The sequence below is a fragment of the Struthio camelus genome, chromosome 3 (genome assembly GCF_040807025.1).
Source record: "Struthio camelus isolate bStrCam1 chromosome 3, bStrCam1.hap1, whole genome shotgun sequence".
Classification (NCBI taxonomy): Eukaryota; Metazoa; Chordata; class Aves; order Struthioniformes; family Struthionidae; genus Struthio; species Struthio camelus.
The window spans coordinates 67,377,116-67,391,355 of NC_090944.1; the positions used below are offsets into that span (position 1 = coordinate 67,377,116).

At 37.0% G+C, this 14,240-nt stretch overlaps 1 protein-coding gene across 1 annotated transcript in view; it reads right to left on the bottom strand.

The window, feature by feature from the left end:
• Positions 1-14,240, bottom strand: part of TRDN (triadin) — a 238,734-nt gene that overhangs the window by 104,330 nt on the left and 120,164 nt on the right. Inside the window, exons 15-16 of the mRNA XM_068938174.1 lie at positions 3,510-3,545; positions 162-215 (exon numbers count right to left, since the gene is read on the bottom strand). Coding sequence (XP_068794275.1) covers positions 162-215; positions 3,510-3,545 — 90 coding nt within the window. The remainder of the gene's footprint in view (positions 1-161; positions 216-3,509; positions 3,546-14,240) is intronic.

A 14,240-nucleotide genomic window follows, 5' to 3' on the forward strand; every position in this document is an offset into this window, starting at 1 on the left:
TACTTATTATCACAGTTAATATATTTTAGTTCAAGCACACAAAAAGCCGAAACAGTGGCTTTTGTGTAATCCAGTAGATGGTGCTATGATGCAATAAACTGGTTCAATAATACAAGAAATGTGCTCAATATGAGGAGGGAAGATTATACTTAATCTCTTACCTGGTGCTGCTGGTTTTGTGGCAGTTGGTTTGGCTGCAGGAGCTTTTGTTGGCTCTTAAGGAAAAAAAAAAAGAACTAATTAAACCAATTACTACAAAGAGTTACATCTTGAAAGACAGAAATATGAGAAAGGTTTCCAAAGAAAGATATAGCCTATGGCAAATTTTTCAGTAGAGAATCAGCCAAAGAGATTATCCAAAGAGGAAAGAACTGATTTGCTTTCAGATAACTCAAAGGCATGAACGAAATAGCCAGCCAAAGGGCTAAAGCAACCAAGTAAACTCCTGCCATTAGCCACTGAATTGCTTCTTTCACTTTTTTCTGTCTTCTTATCCCATATCCATTGGCAAAGAAAAGTGAAGCAGGTATTTATGGGATTCCGTGAGAGTTCAAAGCGGGAGCTCAAACCCAGCAGATCTAGCAGCTGGGAGCAGGTACCTCACACAAAAGCACGATCTGAGAAAGGAAGGGCTCCATGTTCACAGGCCACGCTACGCTCAGAACTTGTGAGAAATTGCAGCCCCTGCTGCAAACAGGCAATGTAGTGGCACTTTCCCTAACAGCTAGGCCACCCAGGCTTCACTGTGCTTAGGTGGTGATGTGGCTCATTGCTGCCAGCCATGACCACTGTTGGGGAGTCGCAGCCCCCACAGGATGCAGAGCTCAGCAGAAGGTAGGCGAAGCCACCAGTCCTGGGGGCAGGGTTTGGTCTCTCCAGATAGGCAGCAGCTTTGGACCAGGAGCCTCTGCAACTGATTTTGCAGTCATGAGAGGCAAGAGGTCCTCAGCCAGCCTACAGCAGCTAGTCTGTCTTTGTGAACCCAGCAAAGGTGCCTCTTGAGTTCCCACAGCTGTTCAAAATAGCATCCTTTCCCCTAAGCTGAATCCCTTCCTGTTGAAAAAGGTAAAAAAATGGGCTACTTCTGCAAAGTATGTTCACAGACACTGATACTCCAGGAGCCTCTCTCCATGCTGAGGAATGGAGGAACACCAGGGGAACAACTCAGCCTTTGATATTGCACTTGAAACAGCAACTACTGGGCTCTCCTAGTAGAAACATAAGCCCTCTCAGGCTGCTTAACTGTATTTCTCCTGTTGTCAGTCTTCATTACACTATCGCCTCTTTGCTGAGACAAAACACTCCGATGTTTTGGAATATCTATGAAGGTCTAAGTGATGAAGGGTATGTGAATCCCCAAAGGACACATTGAGAATATCAGCACTAGGTAGAAGAATCTGACTAGTCTTGTGGCTTTATTTACTCTTTACTAGAGTTTAGTTAATCCTTTGTATCCTCAGGAGCTACTAAAACAGGCTGTGCTTAAACCAAGATAATTTAGCAAATATCCATAAGCTAAACTCCGCTGGCTTTCGTAACAGATTTTTTGTATCAACCAAAAAATACCTCTAACTAAAAATTCACATTTCCATACTGTGAGAGGAAATAATTAATCATGTTAATCACAGTCTGAATTACAGAATGCCAAAAAAATGTTAGTTAATCCTTCACATCTGTCACTGTGTTATTACAAAGAAAAAGAATACAGCTAAATCAGGAATGTAATTTTGAGTTCTTCCCCTCCAGGCTTTTGACAAGTTCATGAAAGATGCATCAGATTGTCTTGCAAAACAGAATGAAAACAAAATATAGTTTCACAAGTGTAGGATCGCTTTGTTTCCATCCATTAAAAAGTCTGCAGCAGATAATTATATCCTGACTTATTTTCATCTTAATTATTATCATACCATTGCAATTACTTGGGGTACTCACCCCTCCTTCAGGGAAACATGAAGAAGACCTTGAAGAAGGGTTTTCTTAGTTTTTTTTTTTCTTGAGTGTCTGTTCCTGCAGAAGCAGGAGATCCAACACACACACTCTACAAGTGGAAAGATGGACTTCTTTCAAAACATGCAGGACTCCTGCATTTATTCCTTTCTCCCTCAGGTAGAGGGGCTGGCCAGCAACACTTATTTTTGTTTTCTTAACATCTCTGAAGACAAATGGATTCTGGATTCTTTTTGGTCCACCTACATTTTTATTTTCATTGGAAATGAGGAGAAAATAACATGAAGGATATCTTTGACCAAAAAGTTCTGTAATTAATTTATTTATTATCTTTTGTAGTATCATTAAAACAAATGGGAAAGTGTTCTAAACTTTTTTTTGGAAACATATACCTTTGAGTTTGGAATTCACAAAATGTTTCAGTGCTGCACTTTTATATGAACAAGTTTCAGTGGAAAATTTCATCCTGCAAGTTGCACTCAGGCAATGCAGCTGCAAAGTTCGGCAGTGGCAGCTGCTAGGCAATATTCCTACTAAAAGAACTATGCGCTCAAATCAATGGAGTTTTCAAGGTCCACTTACAGTTAGGCAGGAATATCACTATTATGTTATTATTTGTAGAGCAAATCCATCATCACTTTTCCTTAATGTTTCTGCAAAATTTGAGCGGGAAAACAATGCTTGAGCTTTCTGTGGATGCCAAAAGAAATCTTTTCATCAGTTCCTGCAAAACTGGGGCTGGTAGGGGATTCCATAGAGAACACTTAAGCTTTTGCCATACAGGTTGGAAAAGATTGTGTATGAAGCCTGGAGTCAGTGCATTCTTTAATCATGCATTCAAAGCCTTCAAAGGCTAGGAAATTTCCTAATTTTCATTATACATTGTACTTTCAGAACAAAGATTCTGATCAGCTGGAGTCTCACCATTAAAATTATCTTCAGTATGTTGAGGCATTGATGCTTATAAATTTGCAGAAAAGAAAGGTGCAAGAGTTCCTTTGTTAGCAATGCCATTTCTCAGAGAATGGTTTTCTTATTCATGCAGCCCAGCCCTAGCACCTCTGCAGCCTCAGAAGTCTCTCCATGTGAACCTCAGGTAACCGGAAAGGCAAGGTCACGGTTTTGCGTTTGTGAACACATTCCGTTTACACAAGTCTGACGGTCCTCAGGTGACCCTCTGCAAAACTACTGCACCCTGAATCTTCTCAGCCCATTTACCAAACTTGCTGTTACTGAGAGCACACTTGGCTGAGACCTCACTTGACATTTTCTTCCCTTTTAAAGCTTTGTTTTTGAAGACAGTGACAGAAAAGAGGGGAAGGCAGAACTGTCAGTCACAAAGAGGAGTATAGGATTACAAATAGTATGAAAAAATTAGAATTTAGAAAGTAGGAGGCAGCTGGAGTCTAAATATGTCATTTTTCAATTATAAATGGTGCAGCTACTTTCTTCTTTGTGTTTTCAAAAATTTAATAACTAGAATTATGGATTATTGAAATGTGCTGTTTAAAACCACATGACATGTAAAAGAGAACATAACCTATTGCACAGTAGTGTCTTACTTTTAAGTTCTTTGGACACAGCAGCTTCTTTTTTATCTGTAAAATAAAAAAAAAGCATGAAAATGGAGTTAGAAAGTGTGTAAGTAGAAAGAAAACAGCAGTATGGGCTTTAAAGGTAAACACTTGATTTGCTGCAAAGTGCACTGGGATAATGCAGTGAGTTGCTTGCATTGTGTTTCATGATAGAATTTCATTAATTTAATTTAAAGTGTGAATGCAACAAAATCTGGGTGAATATAGACACGCTTGTTTAATTTAATCGTAATAGTCTGTGGGATCTGACATACAATTGAGTTACCGTGGCTTGCATGTTCTAGCTGTGCCAAGGTTACTCCTCATATGACATTCCCAGATTGCAGCAAACGCAAGGAAAGATGCATTAGGAACCTAAGAGTAGAGACATATGACAAAAGGGATTATCAAGTCCAGTCTTCCTACAATTGTTGACAGCCATGCAAATGATGCCTAGTTTGGAAGGCTCCTTGTAACACCTAGCCAAAACTCAGGCTGCTGCATATTTCCCACACACTGAAACAAATAGAAGATTTATAGCTAAAGAAAAGAGACAAAAAGAATCCAAGCCATCCTTCCAGTCCAGCCTGGAGAAAAGATATCTCCTGCTGCCAGCTTTTCCCAGTGTTCAGTTGAAATTCAAGTTAATACAATTCTCTCACATGAAAAAGGCACACACACGGCTGTTACCAAAACTCAGCCAATGTAGAACAGCCTGCAAAGCTGAAGAAACTCAGTCCTGTGTCTCAACCATTTAAGAGCAGGTAAAATCTGTCCTTGGTTAATTTAAATGAAATTAAAATAACTCAGCTATGTCAAAATACAGTCAGATAGCCTATCAGACAGACTTAGCTGTTTAATCTTATCTTTAATTAAGTCAGTACAACTCCTTTACTGTAGGACTTTTTTATGATGGCTGAGGGAAGATGTAGAATTTTTACTAAGCAGGTGCAAGTGGGCAGAAATATTCAGAGAGAGATTATCCTTTCATTATAATTGTTCGTCCAGTTTAACCTCTGAGCTTTTATTTAGTTAGCAAACTGGGTGACTGATAACTGTACTGGTGGCCTGACACACCTTTTTCACTAGCATCACCTGTACAACCTGTACAATTGATTCACGAAAGCTCTGTGAGACAGGAAACAAAGAGATGGGTATAGCGGTGGTAGAAGTTACTCTCTTAGATGCTCAGAAGGAAATGAGCTTCCTCAATAAGTTATGTGGAGCCTAGAATATAGGTGGGATAACGCTTATGTCCACAACATAAATGAACGATAAATTAATTACTCTCTTAAACGCTAATACAAGAAATACTTCAGGGCAGAAGCTGCTAAAATAAGCAGCTTGCAAAACTTAGACTATCCCATTACTGATAATAATAAAAAGTTGCTTCAGTTTCTGTTGCTTTCTAAATTGCTTTGAAAAAGTTGATATGAGATAAGGTAATGCAAATGACTGCCGAGTAGTCTAATAAGAAGTCTTGAAAAATTCAGGGGAAAATATGTTTCTATTTGGGTGATATGCTGCTCTGAACTAAAATGTTTCTAGGTTAATCCTCTGCTTCCACTAACTCTCTGTGAAAGCATGTTTTGCAGGCATTACTTCAAAGTATGATAATTACTACATTTAGATGAAATCAATCATGAAGCAGCTTTCAGCCATGTTATCTAGCTAAGGAGCCTATTGAAGCCTTCAAGAAGTGCCTGTTACTTGCCAGATATGGAAATTTTAAAAGGTGTACATTGCAGTGATATGAATCATTTATCACAATAATCTGCTATTGCTGGAAGTTGTAAAAAAATAAATAAATTGGCAGCATCATTTACAATAACAGACAGCATCTAAATAAAGCCCTCAAGCTCTTTCATTTTTTCATATAAGTCATGATTCATTAGGACAACATACTTTAATATATTTTAGAGACATAATTTATGTTAAAAGAATCAATGGGTTTTCCCATCATTTGAAATACATAGCATACAGTAAAGTCTGAGTAAATATCTGAACAGCTTTTCCCAGTAGAGAAAATCGTACCATTTGCTGTTATATTTAAGAGCAGAAAAATTACTAATAGCTGATTCCAATAGCACATAATGATAAGAAAATATAAATATTTTTACTCTTAGGCTACTCTTTTCAAGCCAAGATACCTAAAGTTAGATTTCTAAATCCATATTTATGCATCCAGGCTAGGATGATTTACAGAAAATTTTCCAGAAGAGATTTTGTTAGACCCTAAAGCATTGAGGTCATTTTGAAGGTATATAAAATTTACATCTAAGCACCTCACGCCTGAATGAAATAAACAAGCTAATTGTAAAGCATGGAGTAGTTGGTAGATCTGACAAATGGAGGTAAAACTGATCAAGATTTCTGAATAACAGGTCCCTAAATACAAGCACTCGCTGTTCTTAGCAGCTGTAGCTCTCCTAAAGGCACAAAGAGCAGTTAACTAAACAACTCACAGGAAAGAAACAAAAAAAAGAATAGAACAGTGAGTTATATTAGAGCAATTACGGTAATGAGCATTTTTCCGTATTTATTTTATTTTCCACAGGTCTAGGGTTTCGCTTTTAAATTATTTGGAGTGTGCGTGTGGTTGGGGAAGGCAGCTCATAATACCTCAGGTCTTCACAGCCATTATGTTACTTCTTTCTTTTTTTCTTTTTTTTTCTTTGGTTTTAAACTCTCTGACCTGAACACTACCCTATCAATAGATCTGTTTTTTAGGTTAGTTAAGAAGAGGGATTTCCAGAAGAAATTACCTTTCCTTTCCACCGGTGCTGTGCAAAGTATAGACGTAATCCTAAATATCTCTTTGCCAATCAGTCTACGAAGAATAATCTCCAGAATTTGTCTCTTTAACACTTCACATATGAAGTCTCGTAACAGGAAAGCTGTGTGTATTACATGAAACTGATGGCTACACTTCATGGAAACCATATAATGTCATTAGGACCCATATAGCACATTAGCATCAGGCCAGGAGTGCTAGCAGCCTTGACGAGCAGTGCGATCGAAGGCACTACGACTGTCCTTGGTATTGGTGACAGAATATTTGACACCTACCAACAGGTAATACTTCTTCATTTTATTTGGTTTTATTTTTAACAACCTAAAGCAATGGAAAGAACTTTTAGTAGACTCATCGGACTTACTATAGGAGATCACAACTTTACAGTTTAATGCTCCTGGTATTTTAGGTGCCCAAATTCAAAGCATTCAATTTTTCAGAAGTTGCTGAGGACCTGTTTTACATTCAAGTCTTCTTAAAGGGCTTAAATAGACCACCCAAATACCGAGACATTGAAAGTTATTGGATACCTCTGACAATCTTAGCCATAGGCTTTTTTGAAAGCACCTATAATGGGCTTTAATAGGCTAAGCACCAGAGCTAACAAAATCATTTGTCAGGTGTGGATGGCTGTGAACCACCCTTTTGTTTTAAAGTTTTTCTCAGGAGATATTTGAAGACAGTTGTATTCTGCTCTGTATTCCCAAAATGGAAGAGCTACTGTGCAATAAAAAAATAGCTCCCCTCTTTTCACGTTTTGAACAAGTTTCTCTTTTACGGCTCGTGAAAAAGATTAAAGTATAGTTAAACTTTTTTTTATTTTATTAAAAAACACAAAAAAATTTAACAAACATGATGTGACTTTGTTCTTATCTGCACAGGCTAAAGGGATCAATTTTGAATTCATACTAGGAATGCGCATCTGGCAGCCAGCATAGATGTATCTCAGTGAAGCAGCAAAGCAGTACTTTATTCTTTTGCCTCTTTTTAGTACAGAGCTCGATCTTTTCCTCAGGCCTCGATCAGCATTCTTTTGAAGTAAACTAGCAGTATACAGTAACTGCAAATGACATCTAAACCACACATAGGGCAAGGAAAAAAAAATCCCTCTAAGCTCATATACAGCTTTTCATGCCAGTGAGTCCCTAGGAGGTTCATAATAAGCCATTAGACAAGGATGCCCCAATGTTCTACTACAGAGTGTGGTTGTTTGAGTTTAAACAAATTTGCCAAACTGCATATTTCAAACATTGTTCTGGTGTGAACTCTATATCTAGGGCTTAGAAAACCTTTAGACATTTTTTAGCAATAGATTTATAATATAAAGTACATCTAGGAACAGCAGAAGGTTTTCAATAGCTCTATACAATCTATGATTTTATACACAAACAATTCTGGGAAGTAAATATGTCTGAAATTGTACCCTTTTAAAAAGGTCCTCAGTGCTTTTGCTTCCTAGAAATGTCTCATACATACATACATACACATGTGTGTGGTGTGTGTGTGTGTGTGTGTGTGTATATGTATATATAGGGATAAAAGAAATCCTAAATTATGGATTTTATTCAGATAAATGCATATTTCAGAGAAGATATATTGATAGCTCTGATAATGTTGTGCTACTATCTACCTTCTCCACCCCTTAGCTGATGATCATCTACTAGAATAGACTTAATTAAATACTATTAGTTGGCTAATGGTCTGCACATACCCACAGAAGAATCAAGTGTGTCACATAATATGACCACAGCTCTACCAACAGACTCAAAAAGAACCTTTTTAATAAGACTTATGCAAACCCTGCTCTTACTAGTGATTTTGACTTAGGTATTCAACTAGTTCTGTAATAAAAAGTTGGAGAAGAAAGAGAGAAGAGGATAGACAAATGAACAGAAACCTGAAGAGTGAGAGGGAATTGCGCTGAAAATTGAAGTGATATTTTCCAGTATCTTGAAGTCAGAATTGTACTGGGTCTCCAGAAAGAAAGGCTTCTGGCTGTTGTTATTGACCAAAGCATAACTGAGACCACAATCTGGAAACTTGCTTCTGGTTTTATATATCCAATACTGCAGCAGAGCTTTTAAGACAATGCAACTTGTAAGCACAAAAGCTAATGTTCTCTTTGCTGCCCCGAGTAGGGGTTCAAAAGAGTGGAAATAAAAATGACTGCAGGTGGCATCTCATGGCTGAGAATTTCCATCATGTGAATGAAAAACATAATTAAAGTCGCTAAGAGACCAGTCTTGGCACAGTCTGCTCTCAAGCTAGCAGATATACCAGCATTTAAAAGCAATTAATATTAGGTACCAAGATTTGTAGTTGATGTGGCTTACAATAGTAAAAAAGTAAAACACCCTAGATAGCTGAGGGTTATAACGTTAAGAATGAACCCCTGTGAAACATATAATAATTAAATGTGCCTTTTCAAACATCCTATTGAAAGATATTGTGGTCCAGTACTTCTTTTTTTATTTACTTGGAGTTCTTTCTCCACAACTGTTTCCACAAAAGGTATCCATTTTAACTCATATTCTAGCAAGAGAAGTATTCTGACAGTCAAGAGTAGTGTTTAATCCTGAACTTTCTTTAAAAATTTTACTGAATTCTTTTCTAATTTATATTATTTCTGTTAATTTTACGTAGTTGTGTGGCATTACTAAAGTCAGTATGATCTTACCACTCATGGAGTTTTTGGGAGTACTCTTTTTTATTTTAATTTCAATCATGACTAAACAGCAGACGCCCAAGTATAGACGCATTTTATCAGAGCGTCTGCACTTTCTATTGTAATGTCCATTTTATAAAACACATATTTATGTGTTTCCATTTTATAGTTAAGATTTTTTTTTTCAAAATTTCATAGTACAGGGAATTAAAATAATATTATTTCTTCTCTTCAAGGGGTTCAAAATCTAGCAGAGCTGTATCAAAGCTGCTCCTTTCAATCACTTATATAAGATTCCCTTGTTAACATGCACAACCCTAAAATTCAATATTAGCAAAGAAAAAGCTGCTCATTTCTCTCATGTGGAAAATTCTATGTCTGGACTGGCATTTGTTTCTGTTCCCTGTCTTAATCACTGAGCCTGATGCTGCCATATGCTCCGTGACAGCTACTCACAAAAATTGCCCTTGCATCTTCCAAAGATTTTCTTGGTGAACATGAAAAGGCATCTCACTGTACCAGCAAGGCCAAAATCTCACACAAGGAAAGCAAGAGACTGCCCCACAGCTGCTTCGGCACTATTCCTTGATCCCTGTTTGTGATAGCTATAAACTCAGAGACTAGAGGTTAAATAACTTTCTATGGGAATAACTCAGGACTTCTTAAAATCCAAATATTCACAGAAGCCTTTTCTGGTCCTTTCTTGTTTGTCTAATAGTTAGAAGAAATTCTAGGATCTAAGTTGTCTTAATGGCTGCTTCATAAATAAAATAGCATTTATATGCTATATAGTATTATATATGTAATTATATATACTATATATATACTACATTCTATATAGTATTTATAGTATTGTAAAATAAGTATTTATAGCAATAGATCTAATAGCTATTCTTCCTGTAGCATAACTGCTCAGGATGATTTATTGGCAGAGACCAATAACTCTTGAAATTCAGATTGCAGGTTTAGTATTTAAATTTCTCCAGCCTCTAGGACAAGAAGTAAGGGAGAACTGCAGATAACATTACTATTACTGGATGAAACTAGGAGGAAGCTGAGCTTCAGTAAGGTGAAATCAAGTTTTCTCAAGCAACATGAGACTAGATTATGAGAAACAATTTTCAGATGGTGCTGATAACCAATGTGGGATATAAATCGGTTTTAGGGGTTTAGGACTGTGAAAAAGTAATTAGCAAACATTTTTCTGTTGTTTAATATAATAGAAAATTGGTGATGGTGCTTGTCTAAAACTTTGACAGATCATTTAAAATTTGGTTTGCAAATTATTGTAGCATGGGCTGTTTTTACTGTGTATTGTCTCTTGTACTTTAACATATAGATAAAATTAATTATTTCACTTAAAAACAATTGCTTTCAAGTAAGTTTCAAGGAACAGTTAAATGTTTTGTCTCCTTCTGCCAATAAGAGCAATACATTTCCTTGAGATGAGATTCGAGGGCTTTAGCCGCTGTTACCGTATCAAGTAAAGGCACTGGGAAAAAACAGGAACGTATTTGATACTATAAAAGGGAGTTGATAAACTACCTTTAAAGATAATTTTCATCTTCAGATTTCCTGATTATCAGTTTTGCAGCAGAAAAAATATTCAAGCCCTTCCTTGGACTGTCTTTGGAGAACGTCTGCTTTCGTCACTGTCTTCTCTCTTTCTCTCCTTCCCACTCGCAGTAATGAGATTTTCTATCATTTTTTAGTTTCTTTAGTGCCTCCAAGACCCTTCTTATCACAAGACCCAAGTATGTGGCACTTCCCAATGCACTGTCTCCACACATCACAATGTCAGTCCCCATTTATAAAGGAGCTACGTATTGTGCATGACCACATAGAGCCTGAAAGCCCAGAGCAGCACAACCTAAAAGATAGGTAGCAGCTTAAAGCCCACAGAGCTTTCCCAAGTGTCGTGCAGCAATGTGTATAACTGAAATACTAAATGCTACCTCAAACAGATTTCCCAAGAGCATTAAAACACGTTTCTTCAAAAAAGTCAAAAATAAAGCAAGTAGAGAAAGATACGAGCAAACAAGTGATTCAGCTATACTCATAGCCTGCACTTTGGAAATGACCAGTTTCAACTGTACCAGTGACTCATGGTTTCATTAATTAGTTATTACTCCTTTCTATTTTGAAATTGCTGAAATACATTGGATTCGGTCTCCCTCCCTACACAACAGGTGGAAAAATGTTCCTTTACCTTCTGTATTCACCAGGAATAGCTCAAAAAACCCAAAACTCCGGAGCACGATATTAGATCACAGTCATCCATATAGAGGAGAAAACTCTAACCACAGCTAATTACACAAGCTGCAATAATTTAGGGAGAAAGTAAGCTCTTTTTTGTATGGCATATGTAGGTAATAACTTTAATTCCTAAAATTTAAGAACCAGATCTTTTCCTGGAATAACTGTCATAACCTCATTGAGTTAGTGGATATATTATTACAGTTGAAAATTTTCCAAATCACTTTTTACTTTTTCTTAAAAAAGTCTGGAGGATATAGAGTCTATACATTTCTCTTAAGAAAACTGGGCACCAGCACTTTTTGAATTACTTACAAGTAGATTTTTTTTTTGTTTAGAATCAGACTAGGGTTTATTAAATGTATGCTAGACTTTGGATTTCTCTTTTTATGTACTCATCAACACATTTTCATTTCTTCCTTTTTATTGGATAGGCAGATATACAGATGGCATCTGTGAACATTATCACTAGGATGAAGATATTTTTTGTACTTCTTAATATGGATACAGGCAGCATCCTCACTCTGGGAAAAGGGAAATCTTGAATAATGTAATGCCCATCCGTTCATCTTTATAGGTGACATACAGTACTCTAATTACACTCTCGAAAGCGAAGCAAAATCTATGAAAAAGCAACCTCGTGCAGAACCTACTGCAATCAAGCTAAAAATCAATACTCTTATAACCACAGCTACGTATGGCTCTTCCTCTGAAGAGCATCTGCCCTTTCTATTATCCTAATCACTCAATAATACTTCATCCGACTTAGTCTCTCAGAGTTACGTATAACAAGGCCACAAAATGAGCTCTGCTTCTTGAAAAACAGATCAAGAGAACAAGCATGGCCACTGGGAACATTTACTGCAAGGTTAAACAATCATAACTGAGAGTAAAGTGTAAAGGATGAGCTTGTATGATTCAAGAATACCTCTATGAACCTCTCTATGAACAAGAAAGGTATCCAGGAGACACCTTATTATATGTTTGAATATGTGACATAAGGAACTTTACCACATATGTGGTCATTAGAATGTAGTAAAAAGCCTTTAAAATTGTGTTTAAAGATCAAGGGAAAATTTACCTTTTCATTTTAAAAGTAAAAAAAAAAAATTAGCCTGATCCAAAATGCTGAAGATTCTCACTGACTTTATTTAGCTCTGGGTCAAGCCTCCAGCTTGTCCATTGAGCGACAATGTAAAATAGATAACACTGCCTAGTGTATCATTACAACTTGACTGATGGGTCTCTGCATGGATATTTTGCATAGAATAATTATCCTAACTATCAGGTCTGTTAATTCAGATGTACATCTTATTTTGAAGGAACAGAACTGTTTTCCTTCATTAAAAAGATTAAATTTGCATTGTTTGAGGCATAGGCACATTCTAATCCTGTTATTTCTGGATGTGATTGGAAAAAATAAACATTACATTAATCCCCAGACCAACATAAACAGTGTTGATGTAATAAATCAGATTCTTTAATTAAAGCTGTGCCACCCAGCTGCTAGCACAGTGCAGGCACTTCATTCTACATATCTGAAAGATCAAAGGCAAAATGATTATTTAGTTACCTGTGTGGTCTTTATACTGATTATGTATGATTTTCAAGCTTGATTATTTCTACTATTGCCTTTCTCCAAAAGGTTCTTTACAATGCTGACAATGCAACACCAGAAGAGATTGAGCATCAGACACTAAAATGACTATTCTACTTTGGTCAAGGATGGTTCTCATGTCGACTTATCAACAAGTGAGTTTATGCTACAAGTGCAAGCCTCCTCTCTTTTCTCTATATTATTAAAGGGCTAGCATTTCTAATTCTTTGCCAACAGGGTCTTACCACCATTTGCCCTTCTCTTATCACTCCCTGCTCTGTTGTGGTCAAAGGTGGAAAAGAAGGAAAGCAATGAAACACGTCCGGTCTGAGCAATACTCAGCACAGCCTTGAAAGCTCTCAGCTCTCACAAGAGCTAGTGGAGGTTGTGCCACTGAAAAATATTTAAACATTATTAATCTGCTGCTAATATTTCATGGACAGAGTAGGCTCCTCAGACAGTGAGTATTCATTTTCTTCTCTTCTAGAGCTTCCTTTGCACAACACGTGGAGGATGGAGGGAAGAGAGGTAGAGTTTCCTCTACAGCTGATTTCATGCTGAGGAAAGAGGTGAGTCCTCTTTCTCACAGTCCCCCACAATCAACTTCAGTGAAGAATTGGTCATATTTTGAATATTGCAAGGTGAAGCGGAGAAAAGTGGAAGACAGGGAAAGTTTGTTTTTGGCTGTTTATCTCCTTGTATTTTGCAGCATTTCCAGCTCTTGAACACTGAACCCCAACCATGCCCTGGAAGGGTGTAAGTGTTTAGTTTTGGTATAAAGTAATGTTACCATTACCAGCTGAAGAACTCCTTCAGTAGGCAATAGGGGATGATATTTTCAGAAACACCACAGTGACCTTGCAGCCTCTGTGCTATTTTCAAAAGTGGTAGAAGTGTTTAAGAACTCAATTCTCATGGAAAATCCATGGGAATTATGTGCCTGACATTTGTGAATCCCACCAGGTGCCACGCTGCATCTTTAGACATGTCAATATCTTTGAAATCTTGTTGTCAGTCGCTGATGAAGATGGAGTTTAGGAGTCACACGCCTCCTGAGTGCTTTGAAACTTTCAGGGTGGGACATATAGCATGTCTTTTGAGCTGCGTTCTGTCTTGTTTCAGGAGCAGACTCTCTTAACATCCAGCCCCATATAGACCATGGGAATTGTTTTTCTGCTGTGTTTGTCTCTATATTCTGAAGGGATTTTTTATTATTATTTATTTACTTATTTATGCATTGCACCTCGTTGTTATCCTGCTTTTATATTTCTGTTTTTATCTGTTTGGAGAGATGCAACTTGATTTTTACTACATAGCCATATCTGTCTTCTAATGATTTTGGAAGCATCGATTAGAAAATTTATTTTATTTTTCATGGAAGGCTAAATACTTAGCTAGAGGACTACT